Raw genomic sequence first — 17,398 nt, 5'->3', positions numbered from 1 at the left:
TGGATGTGTGTATGCACCCATTTTAAATCATCAATAGTAGCACAGTGTTAAGGGGCTTCCCTAAAGAGCAGTTCAACACCACTCTACTTTACTCAAGGGGATGTGGTATAAATTGAGTCAATTGACTTTGATGTTGGTAGCAAATTGACAGTTTTACTGCTCTACTTTGTTTTGTTAGGGAAAACTCAGAGTGTTAAATATGAATGTGTGGATAGTTTGTGTATAGTGTGCTGTGTTTGAAAGAAACATGTGGTGGGGGATTTTTAGTGGTATGAATCCATCCACAGTATTCTATGAATCACCCAGTGCCTGCCTAGCAGTGTCTAGCAGTTTCTAGAAGTGTTCTACCAGTTGCTGCTGTGAAGCCATGTTAGTTGACCTTTGTAATAGCTAGCAACATCACCATGGTGTGAGTTAATGAGGAGCTGGTCGCCATGGTGATGTGTGTCATACATGGTTATATGATCTTGATTGGCTACAATCAGTTCACTGATGTCATCCCTTTTACCTAATTTCCTTTATCTGGTGTGATTCTAAGGATGAAGTTATTAACATTTTTAATGGTGAGTGTGCAGTATGTGCATATGATGAATGTGTAGTTTTGATAAAAGATTCATTGTTGTACACCATAGGCTGGAAATTTTTAGTTAATAAAATTCATGGTTGAATTATCAACATGGATAGATTTACTTATGAATAAAAGAATTGTGTAAAAGCATTATTATTAAACTCTCCCTGGCTAGTGAATTTTCACTGGTCACTTAACAACTTACACACACACACACACTGGCTGTTAATTAACCCAACAATTGATTGTCACATGTGACCACATTAATCATATCCTTCCTTATTTGGTTATAAACTGTGTAAAAAAGCCCTTGGCAGTATGGTACTTTTCTCTCTGTATGAATTGTGTAATCTGTGTGTGTGTGCGTGTGTGTGTGTGTGTGTGTGTGTGTGTGTGTGTGTGTGTGTGTGTGTGTGTGTGTGTGTGTGTGTGTGTGTGTTTTGGGACTAGGAGCACTTGAGTTGGTTCATCTAAGATCAAAATACACCTTTGTTTGGCTTTTATTTGTGTAATGTTTGTACATGTTTGCTACAAAGGTTTGTACAAAATTGGTACACCCAATTTATATGCTTTGGATAAACTTATCCTCACATGTAGAGGTGATAGCGTTGGAAGATAAAGATGGTTTGTTTTACACCACAGTCAGGGTTAATCGAGGGGGGAGGGGGGGGGGGGGGGGGGGGGGGGGCTCTGGGTTAGCTATTGGCCCCCCCTAGGTTTATACTTAAAGCCGTGAGAAATGGAAGGTTTAATTGATCCCAAAGTTGTATACTTGAATTCAATGGCATCACAATAAAATTTCACCAAAACTGAGTATACATATTTACACCTAAATTTTCAAAAATTTCCTGGGGGAGCATGCCCCCAGACCCCCCCTAGAATCCGAAGCCACTTACTTCTCCTCCCCCCCCCCCCCAGCTTAATATTCTGGTTGAACCCTGCCACTGTTTATTTCTACATATCAACATAGGCAAGTGGTCTACAGACACTTACAAATATGCAGTGAACACATCTATGTGTGGTGTTGTGAACACCAAACTGAGTGTTTGATACACTTTTTACTAGCCACATGGCAGTCCTGCAGGAGCCATGACTAATCAGTGATTAATACTGCTGGCTATATAGAGGCCAATGTGGGAGTATAGTGGTCATGTAGTGTAAGTACGCAGTTTGTGTGAGCCTTGCAAAAAAAATGCAAACTCGGATTTAAACTGCACGCATGTGCATTTTTATTACGCAATAGCTGCTTTGATTTGATATGGCATATAGCTGTGAAACAAAACAAAGTAGTGCTTATAGTGACGATTTGGATGGTCTGGCAAAGGGAAGTACTTGGACATGGGTACCAAACAATTGCCCAGAATTTAAATGTAGATGCTTCCACTGTGTGGAGAGCAGTGAAATTGTTTAGAGATTCAGGGTCAGTGGATAACCAGTATGCAAAGAAGTCTAGATCTGCTCAGAAGTTAACTCCTGTACTTGAATTCTATATACTTCACACTATACTCAGTAACCCAGGAATATATTTAAGAGAGATTTAAGCAGAGCTTCTTGCCATCACAGGAACTGAAGTTTGGTCTTCATCTATATGCCATTTCCTCAAGGAAGGAATTTAAGTCGTCAGAAACTAAGAATGGTAGTTGCTCAACGAGATGATGATTTATGGGCTCAATTTGTATGTGATGTTGCCAGTTATGAGCCTAAAATGTTGGTGTTCTTGGATGAAACTGGTTGTGACAGGAGAAACAGCATAAGAAAGTATGGATATAGTTTACGTGGAAAATCTGCTATGTCCTAGAAACTACTTGTGTGTGTGGAGAGCATGTGTCTGCAATAGCTTTTATGTCAGTGAATGACATCCTTGATCTCAAGGTTGTGTCTGGTAATGTGAATGGAGACATTTACACTGATTTTGTTGAAGAGGTCCTTCTACCTCATTTGATGCCATTTGATGGTGGGAATCCACACAGTGTTGTCATTCTTGACAACTGTGCATTTCACCGCTGTGAAGAAGCTGTGAAGATGATTCAAGAAGTGGGGGCAATTGTGCATTTCCTCCCCCCATATTCACCTGATTTTAATCCAATAGAAGAAGCATTTTCTAAAGTCAAGAGTGAAATGAAAGCAATGGAGAAGCTAGCACAAGTACAAACTATAGTACTGGCAGCATTTACAACCATAACTGTACATGACTGTAACCAATGGATTAAAAATAGTGTGATTTATTATTGACTTAAACTTGCATTTACAAGCGTATACACATGACAAGTCTTACAGCAAGCATACGTATATATACTCACACACATGACAAGTCTTACACACAACAGTCTTACAACAAGCATACACAAACACACGGCAATAGCAAGTGTATATATATACATGACAAGTCTTACAGCAAGCACACACACACACACACACACACCCACAACAGTTTTTACAACAGGTGTATATATACACAACAATTCTTACAGCAAGCATTTATGTATATGATAATTCGTGTCCTAAATGCAAAAAAAAAAAAAAAAAAAAAAAATCACAAAATTATAGCTGATCAGCACACGCAGTCCAGTTTATCTACTGTATATTTCTATGAGCATCTAGTATCACTTCCTTCTGTTCTACAAACTCACTTTCTGACAATACCCTATCATAAGTTGATATAAATACTTAAGCTGCTGTAAATACTTAAGCTGCTCAAGATGCTTCATACGCAATTCTGCAGCTTTACAGGGTGACATTGCTGTATTAGAAGGTTGACTACCACAGACAGGTGATGAAGAAAATGCCTTTGCAAAAGCAACTGCAGCACCAGTAAGTGCTTCTGTCAACGACTCTTGCCCTTTCTTTTTAACATGACCAGTTATCATAAGCACCTGTGGTGGATCACTTAAGCTTTCATGCAGTCCGTTTGCAATCATTCTCGCCCACAGTCATAGTTGAGGTCCTGAATACTTCTCTCCATGCTGTTGTTTTAAGCCTTTAAATGTTTCGTCAACTTCCTCCTCCTTTTCATACCTTTTTGTTGATTTTTTTTTTACAGCTGACCGATCGATCATGATCACTTGAATCACGACTGGATGCACGGCTTTCACAGTGAGAATCAGACTGCTGTGCATCACACCACAGATACACATCACCACTTGTTAACTTTTCATTCATCACTCTTAAATCCTGATCATTGGTAAGCCACCTCTTCGAATGATTCAGTCCCTCACAATATCCAACATTATAATTAAGTGGAAGATTGGCACTCAACTCAGTGCATAAGATATGGTGTAACGTTGCTAATGAATTGAACTGGCCTGTGTAGTGATGTAGATCCCTGACACGCTGAAGCATTCTTCTAGAGCCATTAAAAATGTTCACGTGGTAGCGAATTTCTGGGACTGGCTGGGATAGCAGTTCCTACAAGCAACACATGAATATTTCTCAACTGACTTCAGTTGTGCCTAATACTTGCTCAAACAATATTTCATTCTTTACATACTACTTACCGAACGTGAAGAGAACTGGCAACTTCCGTGAGGAACAACAGCGACAGACACCTGTGTACCCGCCACATTCAACACAGGCACTCCCGCCATATTAGAATACTGGTTATGCATGTGCTGCTTGGTTCGGTATTTTTTGCAAGGTTCACGCAAATCGCTGTACAGTATTGGTTGTGATGGTATCTCCTATAGTGTATGGTTTGTGGGTTGTAGTTGATAACAAGTCATTCACTAACCAAATGGAGGAGTGCACTAGATCATCCTACAAGTGTAGGTTATCTGGTCAAAAGTCTTTAATCTAAAGAAGTCTATGTGGTGCCTACTGAAAACACATTGCATTAGTGTGTAGGTGCAAATCAATCATCACTGGTGACTGAAACCCATCATATGTTTGGCAGGAAATGTCATTATGTTGTGTGTATACTGGACTGGCCATCTTCCTTCCTTTTGTATGTACATCAGTAGTTTGCAGACTACTTTTTTTTTAAGTGGACTTGTTGATTCTGTCAGTGTAGTAATGCATGTAAATGGTGTAATTGATTCTTCAAGCATGTAGAAATTGTCAGTGTAAATTACACAACAGCAGTTATGACCGTTGCTTACTGGCAGTGTCATGGTTCAGTTATTTCAGTAGTTTATCCTGTCAAGATGTGCTGATTCATGATTCACAGTGTAAACAATTGTTTGCATTATAATCTTGTACAGTGTGTGGTTAGTGTGATCAGGTTAGAGGCCAGTATAGTGCTCTAGTATTGATGACTTGTAATGTTTACACACTATTTGTGTCATCTGATTGTGTGATTGTGTTAGTGTGGGGGTGATTGACATCCCATATCACTGATTGATTTAATGTTTGTGTTGTGTAGTATATACAGACTAATACAGTTTTGTTGTATGTTTGTTATACTTAACTGACACAAGAAATTTACGATGATGCCTTCTTCGAGGCACTTGATGGAGTCACAAATGCTCTGGACAATGTTGTCGATAGTAAGTAACTGTACGTACCATAAACACATGTTTTAAGAAAATGAAAGGTTCTACGTTTATCTGATTTGTTATTTTGAGATAGATGGCAACAGTTAATGCACGCTTGTGGTATTCCAGAACATGTAGTGTATGTAAGTGTATGGTGTGTATTGGTGAGTGTTGCCATTGGTTTTCCTTGTTTCATTGATATCCTATCTCTTAACTAACTACCTGTGATATAACATCTATGCCATTTGTAGCACTAGTAATGCTCCCCACGTAATATCTATATATGTATGGAAACCTTCACCACATCAAATGCCATCCCTCAGGCAATGTGACTTTGTTGGCTTATCTCTCTCTCTAATGGAAAGCCGAGTAGGAGAAAAAATATTGTGTTTATTCAGTGTTGTATGATGTACGCACATGTACAGTGTAATGTAGAAGTCGTGTATGTGTGTTAGTGGTGGTATCATATTACCAGCTTTTGGCTGTACAAATTAAGAGACTACATGTATCCTTGTTGCAGAATGGCTTTTGGTTAGTTTGAAGTTTATTGTTTTAAGACTTCTAAAAAATTCTGTCTCTCCGGTAATTTTCGAGGTGTTCAGATCAGAGCACTTAAAGAGACTATACACATGTATTCTTGTTGTGGAATGGCTTTTGGTGTTCAGTATTTTAAGTCTTCTGGAGAAGTGTCTCTCCAGTAATATTTATAGTTCCACTTTTAGAGCATAGGTATGATTATGTAGATATCTTAAATTCTTCAAATGCTGCACACATTGAGAGCATGTGTTTCCCAGAATGTTTTACAATACTGAAAATGTCTATTGATACAATACAATTGACACACTTGTACACTATTTCTACAGGGAACTACATGGACAGGAGGTGTGTGTTCTACTGCAAGCCACTGTTAGAGTCAGGTACACTGGGTACTAAGGGGAACACACAAGTTGTCCTGCCCCACAAGACTGAGAGTTACTCCTCCACTCAAGACCCTCCCGACAATAAGATACCACTTTGTTCCCTAAAGAACTTTCCCAATGAAATTCACCATATTCCACAGGTGTATAGCACGTGTGTCTTATATAGGAATGATTTATGAGATCACCATGACCTGATCATCTTTGTGCTTACATATCTGAACTTGTTAGCTGTTAAAATGGTGAAGGGTGGTGTAGGCAAGTGACCTTTCTTCATCAAATAGAGTGTGTGATTGAGGGAGTGCTAGATAAACTGTGTTGTGATACTGTGCCAGTGACCAACCTGCATTGAACGTGACTGTTCAATTAGAGTGTTTGCTGTTGAAGATAGTGTTTGTTCTATTAGAGTAATTTAGCAACTTCAGTTAAGCCAAACAGTTTATATTTTCTGACCATGTTAGAGTCAGATAGATTAAGGGAAGAACGCATAAAGTGTATGCTATTATTGTTATTATTAATTCTTACTGTAGTGGGCAAGGGAAATATTTGAAGGACTGTTTGTACAGCCAGCTCAGAATGCTAACCAGCATGCCAGGTTGGTGGTGTGTGTTGTACTAGTACCATTGAAGTTTTTTCCTAGTGATTTGAGTTGTTTTTATCTAATCTCCATAGTAACCTTCCATTTAGAACTTGCACACACATGATATATCATATGCTTGACTATTTTGTTAGTTTTGTGACTTACCTTACCTGCCTTGGTCTGCTGTTTATAAACCTAAAGGCTAACAATTTCATTGGCTACAATACTTTATTTAAATTTCATGGAGTGGTTGGATCATCATAACTGGTATTGCTCACAGTTAGAACGCAACTACATTGACAGACTTTTTGTTTCCTAATATGTAGTGGCGTTGTAATCCAGCATCGTATACCGTCATGCATCATGTGATCCCCACACATGGTGTAATAGTGATGCTACAACATGTCACACTATCAAGCAATGACTTGTATAACTAATAGTGTCTACAAGTCTCATGGAATAGTGTACATTAACCATCCCTCACTAACTGTGTGTTCAGTGATAATGTAGTGTTTCTAAATTTCATTGGCTTGTTGTGCACAAAGGTACTCTCTCTGTGTTTGTATTTACATAAGACTATAACTGTTACAGTTGATAAGATGTTTTTTTTGCATACATATACGGGTAGTAGCAGTGAACTTTTTTTTATTTAGTGATCCTGAGTTTATTAATAAGACAATGAAGAGTGGAATGCAGCCGGTTAGTGTCCAATTTATTAGACTTACACAGAATGATGTCATGTGGTGTGCATTAGATGGAGATACTCCAGCAGCTCAAGTCCAGTATAGTCAACAAACCGGGATCATTTGATGATTGTATAACATGGGCTCGTAATCAGTTCCAGGAATATTACTACAATACCATCTCTCAATTGTTGTTTAACTTCCCAGCAGATCATGTGAGCAGTAAACTAAACACCACAATCAATTGTAATAATGCTATCCTCTTCAGATAACTTCATCTGGTCAAACCTTCTGGAGTGGTCCCAAAAGATGCCCCAAACTAATTATTTTTGACCCCACTGAGGTAACTAATGTATTGGTATGTGATATTAGTTATCTGTAAATATTTAACGGTCATGAAACTCTGCTTCAAATGCACTATACATCATTTTTGTGAAGTTTGCCACAACCTATTTGACCTGAAATATAACAAGTTTTTCATGACAGTACTCCCATTAGTACATGTCTTCTTATCACTGTAGACTTTACACATGGACTTTATAGTGTCTGCATCAATATTATTTGCTAAGATTTATGGGATAAAACGTAAGTTTACCACTGTGGTTTGAATTATAGTCACACTTCAGGGGTGGATCCAGGGGGTTCAAAGGGTTCCATGGAACCCCCCTTTTGAAAGAGCCTCTCTTACTCGAGATATATTCTAATAGAGCAGTCAAGATCAAGATACTCTAATAGAGCAGTCACAGTATTCTTAAGGGGAGCATTGTAGCAGACTATGCATGTATAGTTATAAATAAGGAAATATAGTTTTTGAGCAGAGGAGGTTGGTCACGCGTCAATCCTATGACGCGAAATTTTGCAACTAAGCATTGTTCTATGTGTTAAGGCTTGTTTAACAGCTAGAAAAGCAGCGCATTGTGCTGAGAAGGCTTGTAATATCACTGGGATGCTCTGGTATGGTTATACAATCCGTCCTTTAGAATATTAAGAGGTATGAAGGTTGAATTAGTTCAGCCCTTCCTTTGAGATCACGAGATGAATGATGATGCATGACCAACCTCCTCTGGTTGGTAAGGGTATCTATGGTGAGGGGCAGCCATTGTCAGCAGATGATGACTTTTTTTTTTGTTCTTCAACTTGAAGTTGCAATTCCAGAATGGAACCCCCCTTTTAATAAGTCTGGATCCTCCCCTGAACTTGTTTAGTATGTATCTAAGGACCACTGTAGTAGCCCTTCAATAAATCCTGTGGCTTGTACTGTACAGGAGGGAAGCTCTGGCAAATCAAGCAAAAAATTAATATCATTGTTTACCTTTAAATTTGCCAAATCATGGGTAAAATGCATGTCCCTTGTGTGCCATGCCCGGGCGTCCATTATTAGTTATCAAGCAGTCAACTAACTAGCAAATTCAGATTATAGTCATCCTCTGGACATGTTTTGTTTGAACTACATTTGAGGATACCATGATGTGTACTTCAAGCTCAGTACAGTTGATGGCACCAGCAGGACTCTAGCTTGATGACCCAATGGTCCTTGGTGAAGCAGAGTTACTCAACAGGTTTATATGCTCGAATTGTATTGTAGAACTACAGAGGTGGCTATATTCGTAATGAGCAAATATTTAGATGGAGAAAATGTTTATTGGCACATGATGGAGTACTATAAAAACAAGTTGATGTTGTGCTACTTCTAAAAACCAGGCGCCATGCAGCTAGCTAACTCATCTGGAATTAACCATAGACAGTATATACTACTATGAATTAACCAACTATGTATTACTACTTTACAATAGGGTAGTTTTGGGTTGTGCAATAATATTATTAGCTAATTCTCGTATTTCGTAATTCATGAAATATTCGTAATTCGTTCAATTACATTGCTATGCACTACTAAGGAAGCGTTTGTTAAACAAACCGCTTTTACCAACATATTACGCACAAATATTGCGCACAAATATTACGCACAAAACTATCTTCTAAACTGTTTTATAGTGTGACTAATGTGTTTTTTCCCACAAATTCTCTCGACAAAGCCTCAAAGCTGCTCTTCATTTTCGTTCGCGTACGTAAGGGATATGCCCCCTTTCAACTCGAAGCGATAGGCTATTCTTGGTAGTGTACGAGGCCTGCACCGTTGTTTTTCAGTTGCTAAATGCCTGAAAACCTCAAGGGGAAGGTAGTCTGAGGAAAGTCACCACACCCGTATTTCAGTCCGCCGAAAAGAAACCACCTCAGAGCAAAGTTCACCTGTGCAGAAGTTTAATACAGACTTCATTTCACTTTTACTTCTTACGTAAAAGTTGCTTTTACCGTTATTAAACGATTTTGCTCATGTGGGTGCGTACGGACAAACATAGATAGGTAGATAGGTAGATAGGTACACACACACACTTTTATGAAAACAATTTCAGTAAACCAGGTGCATGCCCACAGCCGGCCTTTGGCCGGCTGTGGGCATGCGCCTGGTTTAATAACATTGTAATAGTTACACTACAGCCACTTGTGGTTTGCCTGATATGTTCACCCTCATCCTCGGGTAGCACAACCTGTATAGTTTTCCATGTTGAAAGTTACATGTGGTAGTCATGTCATTGCTGTAATATATGGTATGATGTATATGTACTGTATCTTATTGTACTTTGTGTGGGAGGATCAAAGCAATGCTGCATACTGTACTGTCTAATTAGCAGGAAAACTGTACTGTATGAGTCATACTGAACAGTTATGCAGCTAATTGGGCAAATACAGTACAGTTATGTGGAGAATTTATTTAAGAAATGTTATGAAAACAACCCACTGGGACAGCATGTGCAAGATGCTATAAATCGCTAAAACCTGCCAAACTAATCCTATCAGTTCGTTTACGGCTAGAAATAGATTGTACAAACACTTACTGATCGTCTGATCATGAAGCTATTTAAACATGACTCCACTAAGACAGCATGATTGATCACGTGTGTGACATTATAAATCATTAAAACTAGCCAAACTAAAACTAGCCAAACTAAAAGTCCTATTAGTTTGTTCTACGACTAGAAGTAGATTATATAAACACTTACCGATATCCTAATTGCAGTGGTTTGAGTATTAGAAAAAAATCGCTCCGAGCCAGATGACCAGGAAGTACAATATGACAACACTTAAAGCACCGCCAATGCTTGTGTGTATGAAAAATACAGCACTTGGGAGGTGTCTCGAGGAAAACACAGCACTTGGCTTTGCCTCGTGCTGTATTAGCCTCTCGACACACCCCCTCGGGCTGTATTTTCCATACACACAGGCGGCAATGCTTGAACTATAACTTATTGTACTTTGCATAGTAGGATGAAAGTGCCGCTGTGTGCTGTATTTCCACATATTGTACTGATTAGCTGCATAATTGTACTGTTTGAGTCATACAGCACAGTTATGTGGCTAGCTCAATGATTGGAGCACCTTACCCCACGAAATTGTATCTGCACCTAATGTACTGATCTTTAAGACTAAATTAGATGTATTTTTGTATGACCGCCGGTTGATTTTATTTAGATGTATTTGAGATTGGTTTTATAAGACTTTGTCTTTCCTTTTACCAATTATTATACAACCAAGTACTAAAAATAATACGTAATGCGGTTAAAATTATGTCATTAATAATGAATGAATGAATAAATAAATAAATAATGAATAAATAAAAAATAAATAATGTTTGAGAAAACTACAAGGCCTAAGGCTTCGTACTCACCAGGAATAGAATCCATGTTGTATGAAGAGACAATCGTATAATGGACGGGTGTTATCGTGAAGGTGATAGAAATGTACGACGATTCTATTTAACGCTGATCAAAACAGTTACACGTGACGCCCACTATTAATAGATCAGGCGGATTCTAGACACCCGAACTGCTGTTCATTTGTGTTTGAAAGTGGGTGCTTAATAAACAACATGATTGGAAGTTGCTACTAATCGCTGGAGGTTAGTTTGTGTTGGTTAAAACACTTTGATAGTCTTGTTTCTTTAGTCTCGTGTAACTAGGCTACCTTCACTCGTGTATGGTATGGGAGAAAGCCTCAGCTGGCAGGCCATTATGTGAAGAAGGTGCAGTTTCCAGCTGGCAAGTTTGTGTGATGATGCATAGCTCTCCACCTGAAGCCTTTTAGTGCCAGGAGTTCCCAGACTGATCACTGATATGGGCCCTGAGAAACTGCCAAATTGCATCCCACATACTGAACGCTGATGGAGAGAACAAACAACATACACAAAATGTGCCCTTAGGTTGTTAATTGCTATGTGCATGGTTGTGCTTGCTATTAACTGCTATTATTATATGTAGCTACAGTCTGCCGCCATCAGCAATGCTCTTTGTTTTCCTTTTTTTTTTTGGTCTTGCAGCGTATCCATGGCATCATGTGATCATTTTAGTACAAATGACTCAGCTCATGTTAAATATACACATAACTCAGATATCAGTTGTAGGTGACAGACAGTTGAAATACTCTGCTTTTATCCCAATCTTACCATGGTCTGCTAATACATCCCTTATGTATATGTGCCAGTCAATTCCTCTAGAATTGTATTACCAAGAGTTCATAATATAGAAAGAGGAGAGAGTGTCCAAGTGTCAATACCCTCTGAGAAATCACCGCGTTAAGTCATAGCTTCAATCCGTGATCAGCACAGTAGGTGATAATGCAGACTCTTTTCAATAAGCGCTATCAATATATTAATTATTTAATAAAGCGCTTAAATCCATTTGTGCGCCAATGTTGAAATGTCTCAACAAGCCTCGTGGCAAGCTGATGTATTTGATGATGAGATAATGGAACAAGACGAAGAGTGCGAAGATTACAATGAAATAGAACCACCACCCACTAAACGAAAATCGAAGAAAACCACTTCTGAGCGATGCAAGACTAAGCAAGAAGGAGAGCGTAAGACCACCCGACGACGTCATGTCTTGAACAAAAAAACGTTTTAGCTCGTATTTCGTCTACAAGTAACGAAGAAATTACCCTGAAGAATTTGTCTAGCACAACAAAGGAGGTTTCAGTGGTAAGCGAATTGCTAAAAGCATTTTGTGATTCCGTCACTCCAGTTTCTCTATCGTTTTTCACAGAGCACTTGAAAGAAACATTTCTAAGATTGTATGAAGAGTGTTCCACGTTAAAAGAGCGATACTTACAGTTCCAACTCAAGTGGCACAGCCACTGCAGTTATTTCCTTGTGTTGAAAAACAGTGAATTGACAGATATAGGTCTACACCCATCAGATCCCTTGGCAGTGAAAGGGGTGACAGTCAGAAGTGAATGGCACAAAGTTTGTAGCAGCTACTCAGTTAACAGTGATACTGCAAAAACTTTTTAAATATCATATTTCAGCGCCACATATAATGAATTACTCCGACAATGCCAAAATGTAATCAAACCAGCCGAACCAATTCAAGTGGCAGCAGTTCATGAAGATACTGACGATGTATACTACCGGTGTGGTGGAGGGGCCATTGCAGATATGCTTAAGACGAGATACAATAAAATGAAAACATCCAGTAAAGACAAAGACCAAGTTTCTTTAGAAATAACAGTGTTACAGAAACTAAGTGTCCACATGGAAAATGATAAGATTGACACCCCGGCATATTTGAAATATCGAGATGAAGGCTACATGTACTTTCCATGCCAAGAACTGTTGCCTTTCTTGAAAGCTGTTGATGTTAAGACAAAAGAACACACAAATGTCAGTCAATTTAGTGAACAGGGGACTGAGTTTGTGAAGTCAGTTGCTGATGCCATTGACAACAACACAGAACTAATGACAATGTTCTACACGGAAAATACCAGAAGCAATCTCTTTACCGTATAAGCAGCTAAATGGAATTTTCACAGAGTTGGTTCGTAAACTGAGCCATACACGAATTCAGGAGTCCCTTGACTCATATAAGCAATCTGCTGCAGCAAAAAAAGGAACTGCTACTTTAAGTGGGCTGAACTTGAGGGACAGTTTATTAGGTCATCATGTGAACCTCAAATCAAATCAGTAAATAAAGTTTTGTCATTAAACAGACAAAGTTCACCCTTGTTTAAGTACTGTATTCTAGGTTTTTGGATATAGCAAGATTTTGTAGTAATATTTATGAAAAGGGTGTACTACGAACTGGTTGTATCATACATTACTATATAATAATTGGAATTAGTTTATTTTCCTTCTGCAGTGCACACTCTGGGAGATTTAATGGTACATCTGTATAGCCCTTGGAGCTATGGTGAGAAGATACAGTGTGCTTGATCAGGTGTGATGCTCTGGCCACAGCATAGTTGGATGAACTCAGCTTTCCACCACAGCAGTGCTTGAATTGGCTGAACAGGGTCTCCACTGCACTGCCTGACAAACAAATCGGACTGATGAAGTGGTTGGGATACTTGTGTAGGAACCACTCTGCAAATCCAGTCATTCCATACACACAGATTCGTAACAAATCCCAGGCTACAAGAAACAACATACACGTAAACTGTTGTATACAATACTGTACACAAATAGGCATAATGCCTACATACTGTATTTACTTGGTTAGATGCTACACCTCGAATAGTAACCACACTTAAATAGTGCCACAGTCAACTTCATTAATTATGACTAGCAAATAGTTCTAAAGCAACTATTACTTAACTCATAAATGGGACCATATGTTGGCCAAATTTTGCTGCAATATGTTATAGCAGAGGAGGTACAACACACTTTAAGCACAATCAAATAGAATTTGTGTTAATGGCATGTTTTAACTTCTGAACTGATGCTTAATCTGGCTTTACGTTTGCCCTTCATTTCGTACGATGAGTTCTTCATCACGTGACGATGTCTCCAATCACCTTGTATATTAATATCAAACCAGTGGGGTTCACTGCACTGTTAAATTATGCATAAGAAAAGCATTCAATTGGTACCAAGTTTTCAATGAAACCTGTTTTTAATTGCTCTGTACAAGTCCTATGTGCTCACGTGAGTGTGTCGTACCTCCTCTGATATTATGGTATACAACTCATGGTATAAACTAACTTTGCCAACTTAAAAATCTTGCATCAGTTGTAGCTGCATTACCTGCAATTATATAAAATAGAAACTGTGACATACAACTGTTTACTAACCATAAAGATCATTGTACCACTTCTTGAAGTATTCATATCCTTGTTCAATGGATTTCAAAACATCTCCTTGGGTATCACAGATTTTAGAGTGGCTCAGAAAACCTTTCTCGAATAGTTGATTACATGCTTCAAGGTATGCCAGAGTACATCTCACGTTGGCAGCATCATTGGGTGTTGGGATACTGTTAACATACTGGTACAACTCAGACAACACTAATTCTTGCTATAAAAATTAAAGACGACAAGTGAGTATTTACACATGAGCACTGCAGGCCAAAATGCATGTACGTATCAATCAGAAATATTACAAGTGCTTTGTGAGTTTTACAGATATATATTGTATCAATTTTTATTAAAGTTCACCTGTAATCTTAGCAGGTGTCACATTCAGTTTTGTCCAAGAATCCCTTATAATATGTATTTCACGAAGCCTAGGAATCATTCTGGCAACACCGTCATCACGTCTCTGACATTCCCGTTGGTACATGTCAACTATTGCCTGCCATCCAAATTGAATGCCTTCAGGGGTCTTAAATTTCCTAGCTCCACCATCTTTAGAAGCAAACAAAGCATTGATCATGTTTTTGAGCTACAGTATGCAAAAAAATTTCACATGACATTGATTGCTTAATTGTGTACCTGATGTGTTGGACAGATCAGCCAAAAAATACGATTTGGTGGATTAAACGGATTTGTAAACCATGGCTTTATAACATGTTGGTCGGACAGGTTTCTATGAGTGTTATTCCCATATGCTCCAAAGCACCCATGGCTGGCTTTCAGAGCTGCTAAATTTGGTGCTCCACCATCGCAAACCAAAATGCTAGTTTTTAAGCCATAAACCTATGTAATAAGAATGGTAACAGATTGATTATTATCCTGACACGTACCTGAAAAAGCTTGACTGTCTCCAGAACACATGCCATGACAAATTTAGCAGTCATCGGGTTTTCACTAGTAAAATACGGACCCACTATGTCAAAACTTGAGGTTAGATCTCGCCACAAGAACTGTAAAATGTAACTAGGTTGCTTTAAACGACTGGTGGGGTCGAAAAGAGCAAAAATATCTTGCAGATTAGCTTGCTCCTGTGATGACATCGCTAAACTAACCAGGTGGTGACTTTGGGAGTTCCATATTAATGAAGATATGAATTTCACCTCATCAAAAATGACTGCCCCATCTGACATAGGAACGGCTCCACTCTGATCCTGGAATGACTGTTGAAAAGTCCTATACTTTGATGATTGATTCAGCACATGCTCCAGGTTCATGCAAGAAAGCACCAGTATAGGATTGCAAGGTGGGCTTGGATGGTAACTGCAATATATTAAAGCTTTTTAAAGCTTCATAAGCTGCTGGGCTGCGTACATAGACTGCAAGTGCTACAATGTTTATCACATGTTAATAAACACTCATACAGTGTATTAAGGATGACATACCGATCCGAATTGTAATTAGACTCCAATGATTTCCTTTCTTTCCAGTGTCTAGTAATAATGAAACATTAAAACAAATATTTATTTATGCACAAGTTTACCATTCTGTATTTGATCACTGTGCCTTGCAGCTTGCCTTGTCCCGTTCCCATGAACTTCGAATTGATTTTCCAGTAGTAGATGAGTGGGCATCAGCCTCCTTGAGAATGCTGTGTAGTTCTTCTGAACATTGTTGTTCAATTGTCTGGAGAACTTCACTAACTTCATCCGACTGGTCATCTTCGAGGGTAATATCAAACTCACTAAGCCTTGATAATTTTGCCTTGTCATTTGACCATTCTTTCTGAGTTGCAGCTTTTCTTTTACGAATACTAGCAGGTGAAAGATATTTCAACTTATATCGTGATGACGGCTGTTGCCTCTTCAGACGCGTTCCTGGACTGACATCTGACCTTCTCTGCTGATGATCAAGATAACTGTTTAATCTTTTGCACGGTCTGCAGAGTACTTCATCACTGCTCTTCTGCATATCAGATGCATTACTCTTAAGCTGATACCACAAGGTGCAGTCTTTGGAGTCGACACGCTTAAAAGGTCTATCCCACAGTCGGACACTTTCCAAGTGGAATCGAATAATGGAAAAGTATTTGTCATAATACTCACTCTCATTCAATCCTGGACAAAATTTGTGGTCCCCTTCACAGGATATTATACGACACACCATTATAGCTTCATCTACATTGTGCACTGTTCCTTTCTGCACAGATGTTAAGAGTACTTGAACATCATAACATAAAGTAGTAGATGATTGATAAAAAATTACTCTTGCCACAAATATATACCCAGCATTGGGAATGTTTTTCCATATTACTCTGTGTTACATCTAAGATAGTACTACCATCTCCCATTCTTTTAGCAAATACAAGGTCTGGATATGCCTGTTGACCTTTCACAATAACCTCGTCTATGATAGTAGTGTACTCAACACAATTGGTTAGCTCAGTGGTGGCTGCTACATTATCATTGCTCTCTTCTTGTGTCTGGTTAGATGTGATGTCATGACTTTGCTGGTTATTCACAGGTACATCTTCTTCATAGTAAATACTATACAATGCTTTTGTACATCTCTTAGTTACCTGTTGTAGCTGTGCTCTGATCAGTTGCCACCAAGCTATCATCTGTATTTTCAAGTGGTTGGATACTCACATTAGTAGTACTTGCGCTACTATTCAAGCTGTTTCCTGCAAAGCAATTAATAAGACCATTCATTATATCTTCTTGTTGGTTACCTGTGCCCTGTCGAACCAATGACTGACTTCTAATACTGAGTAGTGCTGCATTCTGAAGTGGTTGTGTACCTATGCCCATTGGAAATGCACTTTCATATTGAAAGAAAGGTTGTGCTGGCCTCACAAGCACAGGTGGCAAGTTGTATGGAGGTACTGTGAGGTGGCATTCAGTCTGGTAGTATGAACCAGCAGGATAGCTCACATTGTAGCGTAAAGGGTACGCATGGGAAGGTGGTATTACATGAGGCACTCCTGAAAAAAAAAGGCCAGCTGTACGTGCACATACTTGCAGTAGTCACGAGTCATGTTACCTGAGACGGCTAGTGGCTGTTCA

At 38.8% G+C, this 17,398-nt stretch overlaps 2 protein-coding genes and 1 pseudogene across 2 annotated transcripts in view; 2 read left to right on the top strand and 1 right to left on the bottom strand.

The window, feature by feature from the left end:
• Nucleotides 1-7,560, top strand: part of LOC136252150 (ubiquitin-like modifier-activating enzyme 1) — a 28,422-nt pseudogene extending 20,862 nt beyond the window's left edge.
• LOC136252145 (ubiquitin-like modifier-activating enzyme 1) overlaps nucleotides 1-17,398 on the top strand; it is a 571,137-nt gene that overhangs the window by 253,618 nt on the left and 300,121 nt on the right. The window lies entirely within an intron of this gene.
• LOC136252156 (uncharacterized) lies at nucleotides 13,403-15,341 on the bottom strand. Its single transcript, XM_066044548.1, has 5 exons — nucleotides 15,227-15,341; nucleotides 14,976-15,179; nucleotides 14,337-14,925; nucleotides 14,248-14,289; nucleotides 13,403-13,677 (listed from the first exon to the last, which is right to left on the bottom strand). The coding sequence occupies exons 1-3, from the start codon at nucleotides 15,278-15,280 to the stop codon at nucleotides 14,689-14,691; spliced, it is 495 nt and encodes a 164-aa protein (XP_065900620.1). The 5' UTR covers nucleotides 15,281-15,341; the 3' UTR covers nucleotides 13,403-13,677; nucleotides 14,248-14,289; nucleotides 14,337-14,688.

This window comes from Dysidea avara, chromosome 4 (genome assembly GCF_963678975.1).
Source record: "Dysidea avara chromosome 4, odDysAvar1.4, whole genome shotgun sequence".
In the NCBI taxonomy this organism is placed as follows: Eukaryota; Metazoa; Porifera; class Demospongiae; order Dictyoceratida; family Dysideidae; genus Dysidea; species Dysidea avara.
The sequence above is the reverse complement of the archived record's forward strand: the minus strand, read 5'-3'. Positions and strand labels throughout refer to the sequence as shown.

Bases quoted from the DNA above. Each gene is read 5' to 3' on its own strand.
- LOC136252156 (XM_066044548.1), bottom strand. From the start codon at position 15,280: ATGACTGCTAAATTTGTCATGGCATGTGTTCTGGAGACAGTCAAGCTT. The intron at 15,180-15,226 runs GTACGTGTCAGG...CTTATTACATAG, and splicing joins AGACAGTCAAGCTTTTTCAG to GTTTATGGCTTAAAAACTAG. The intron at 14,926-14,975 runs GTACACAATTAA...TGCATACTGTAG, and splicing joins TGATCTGTCCAACACATCAG to CTCAAAAACATGATCAATGC.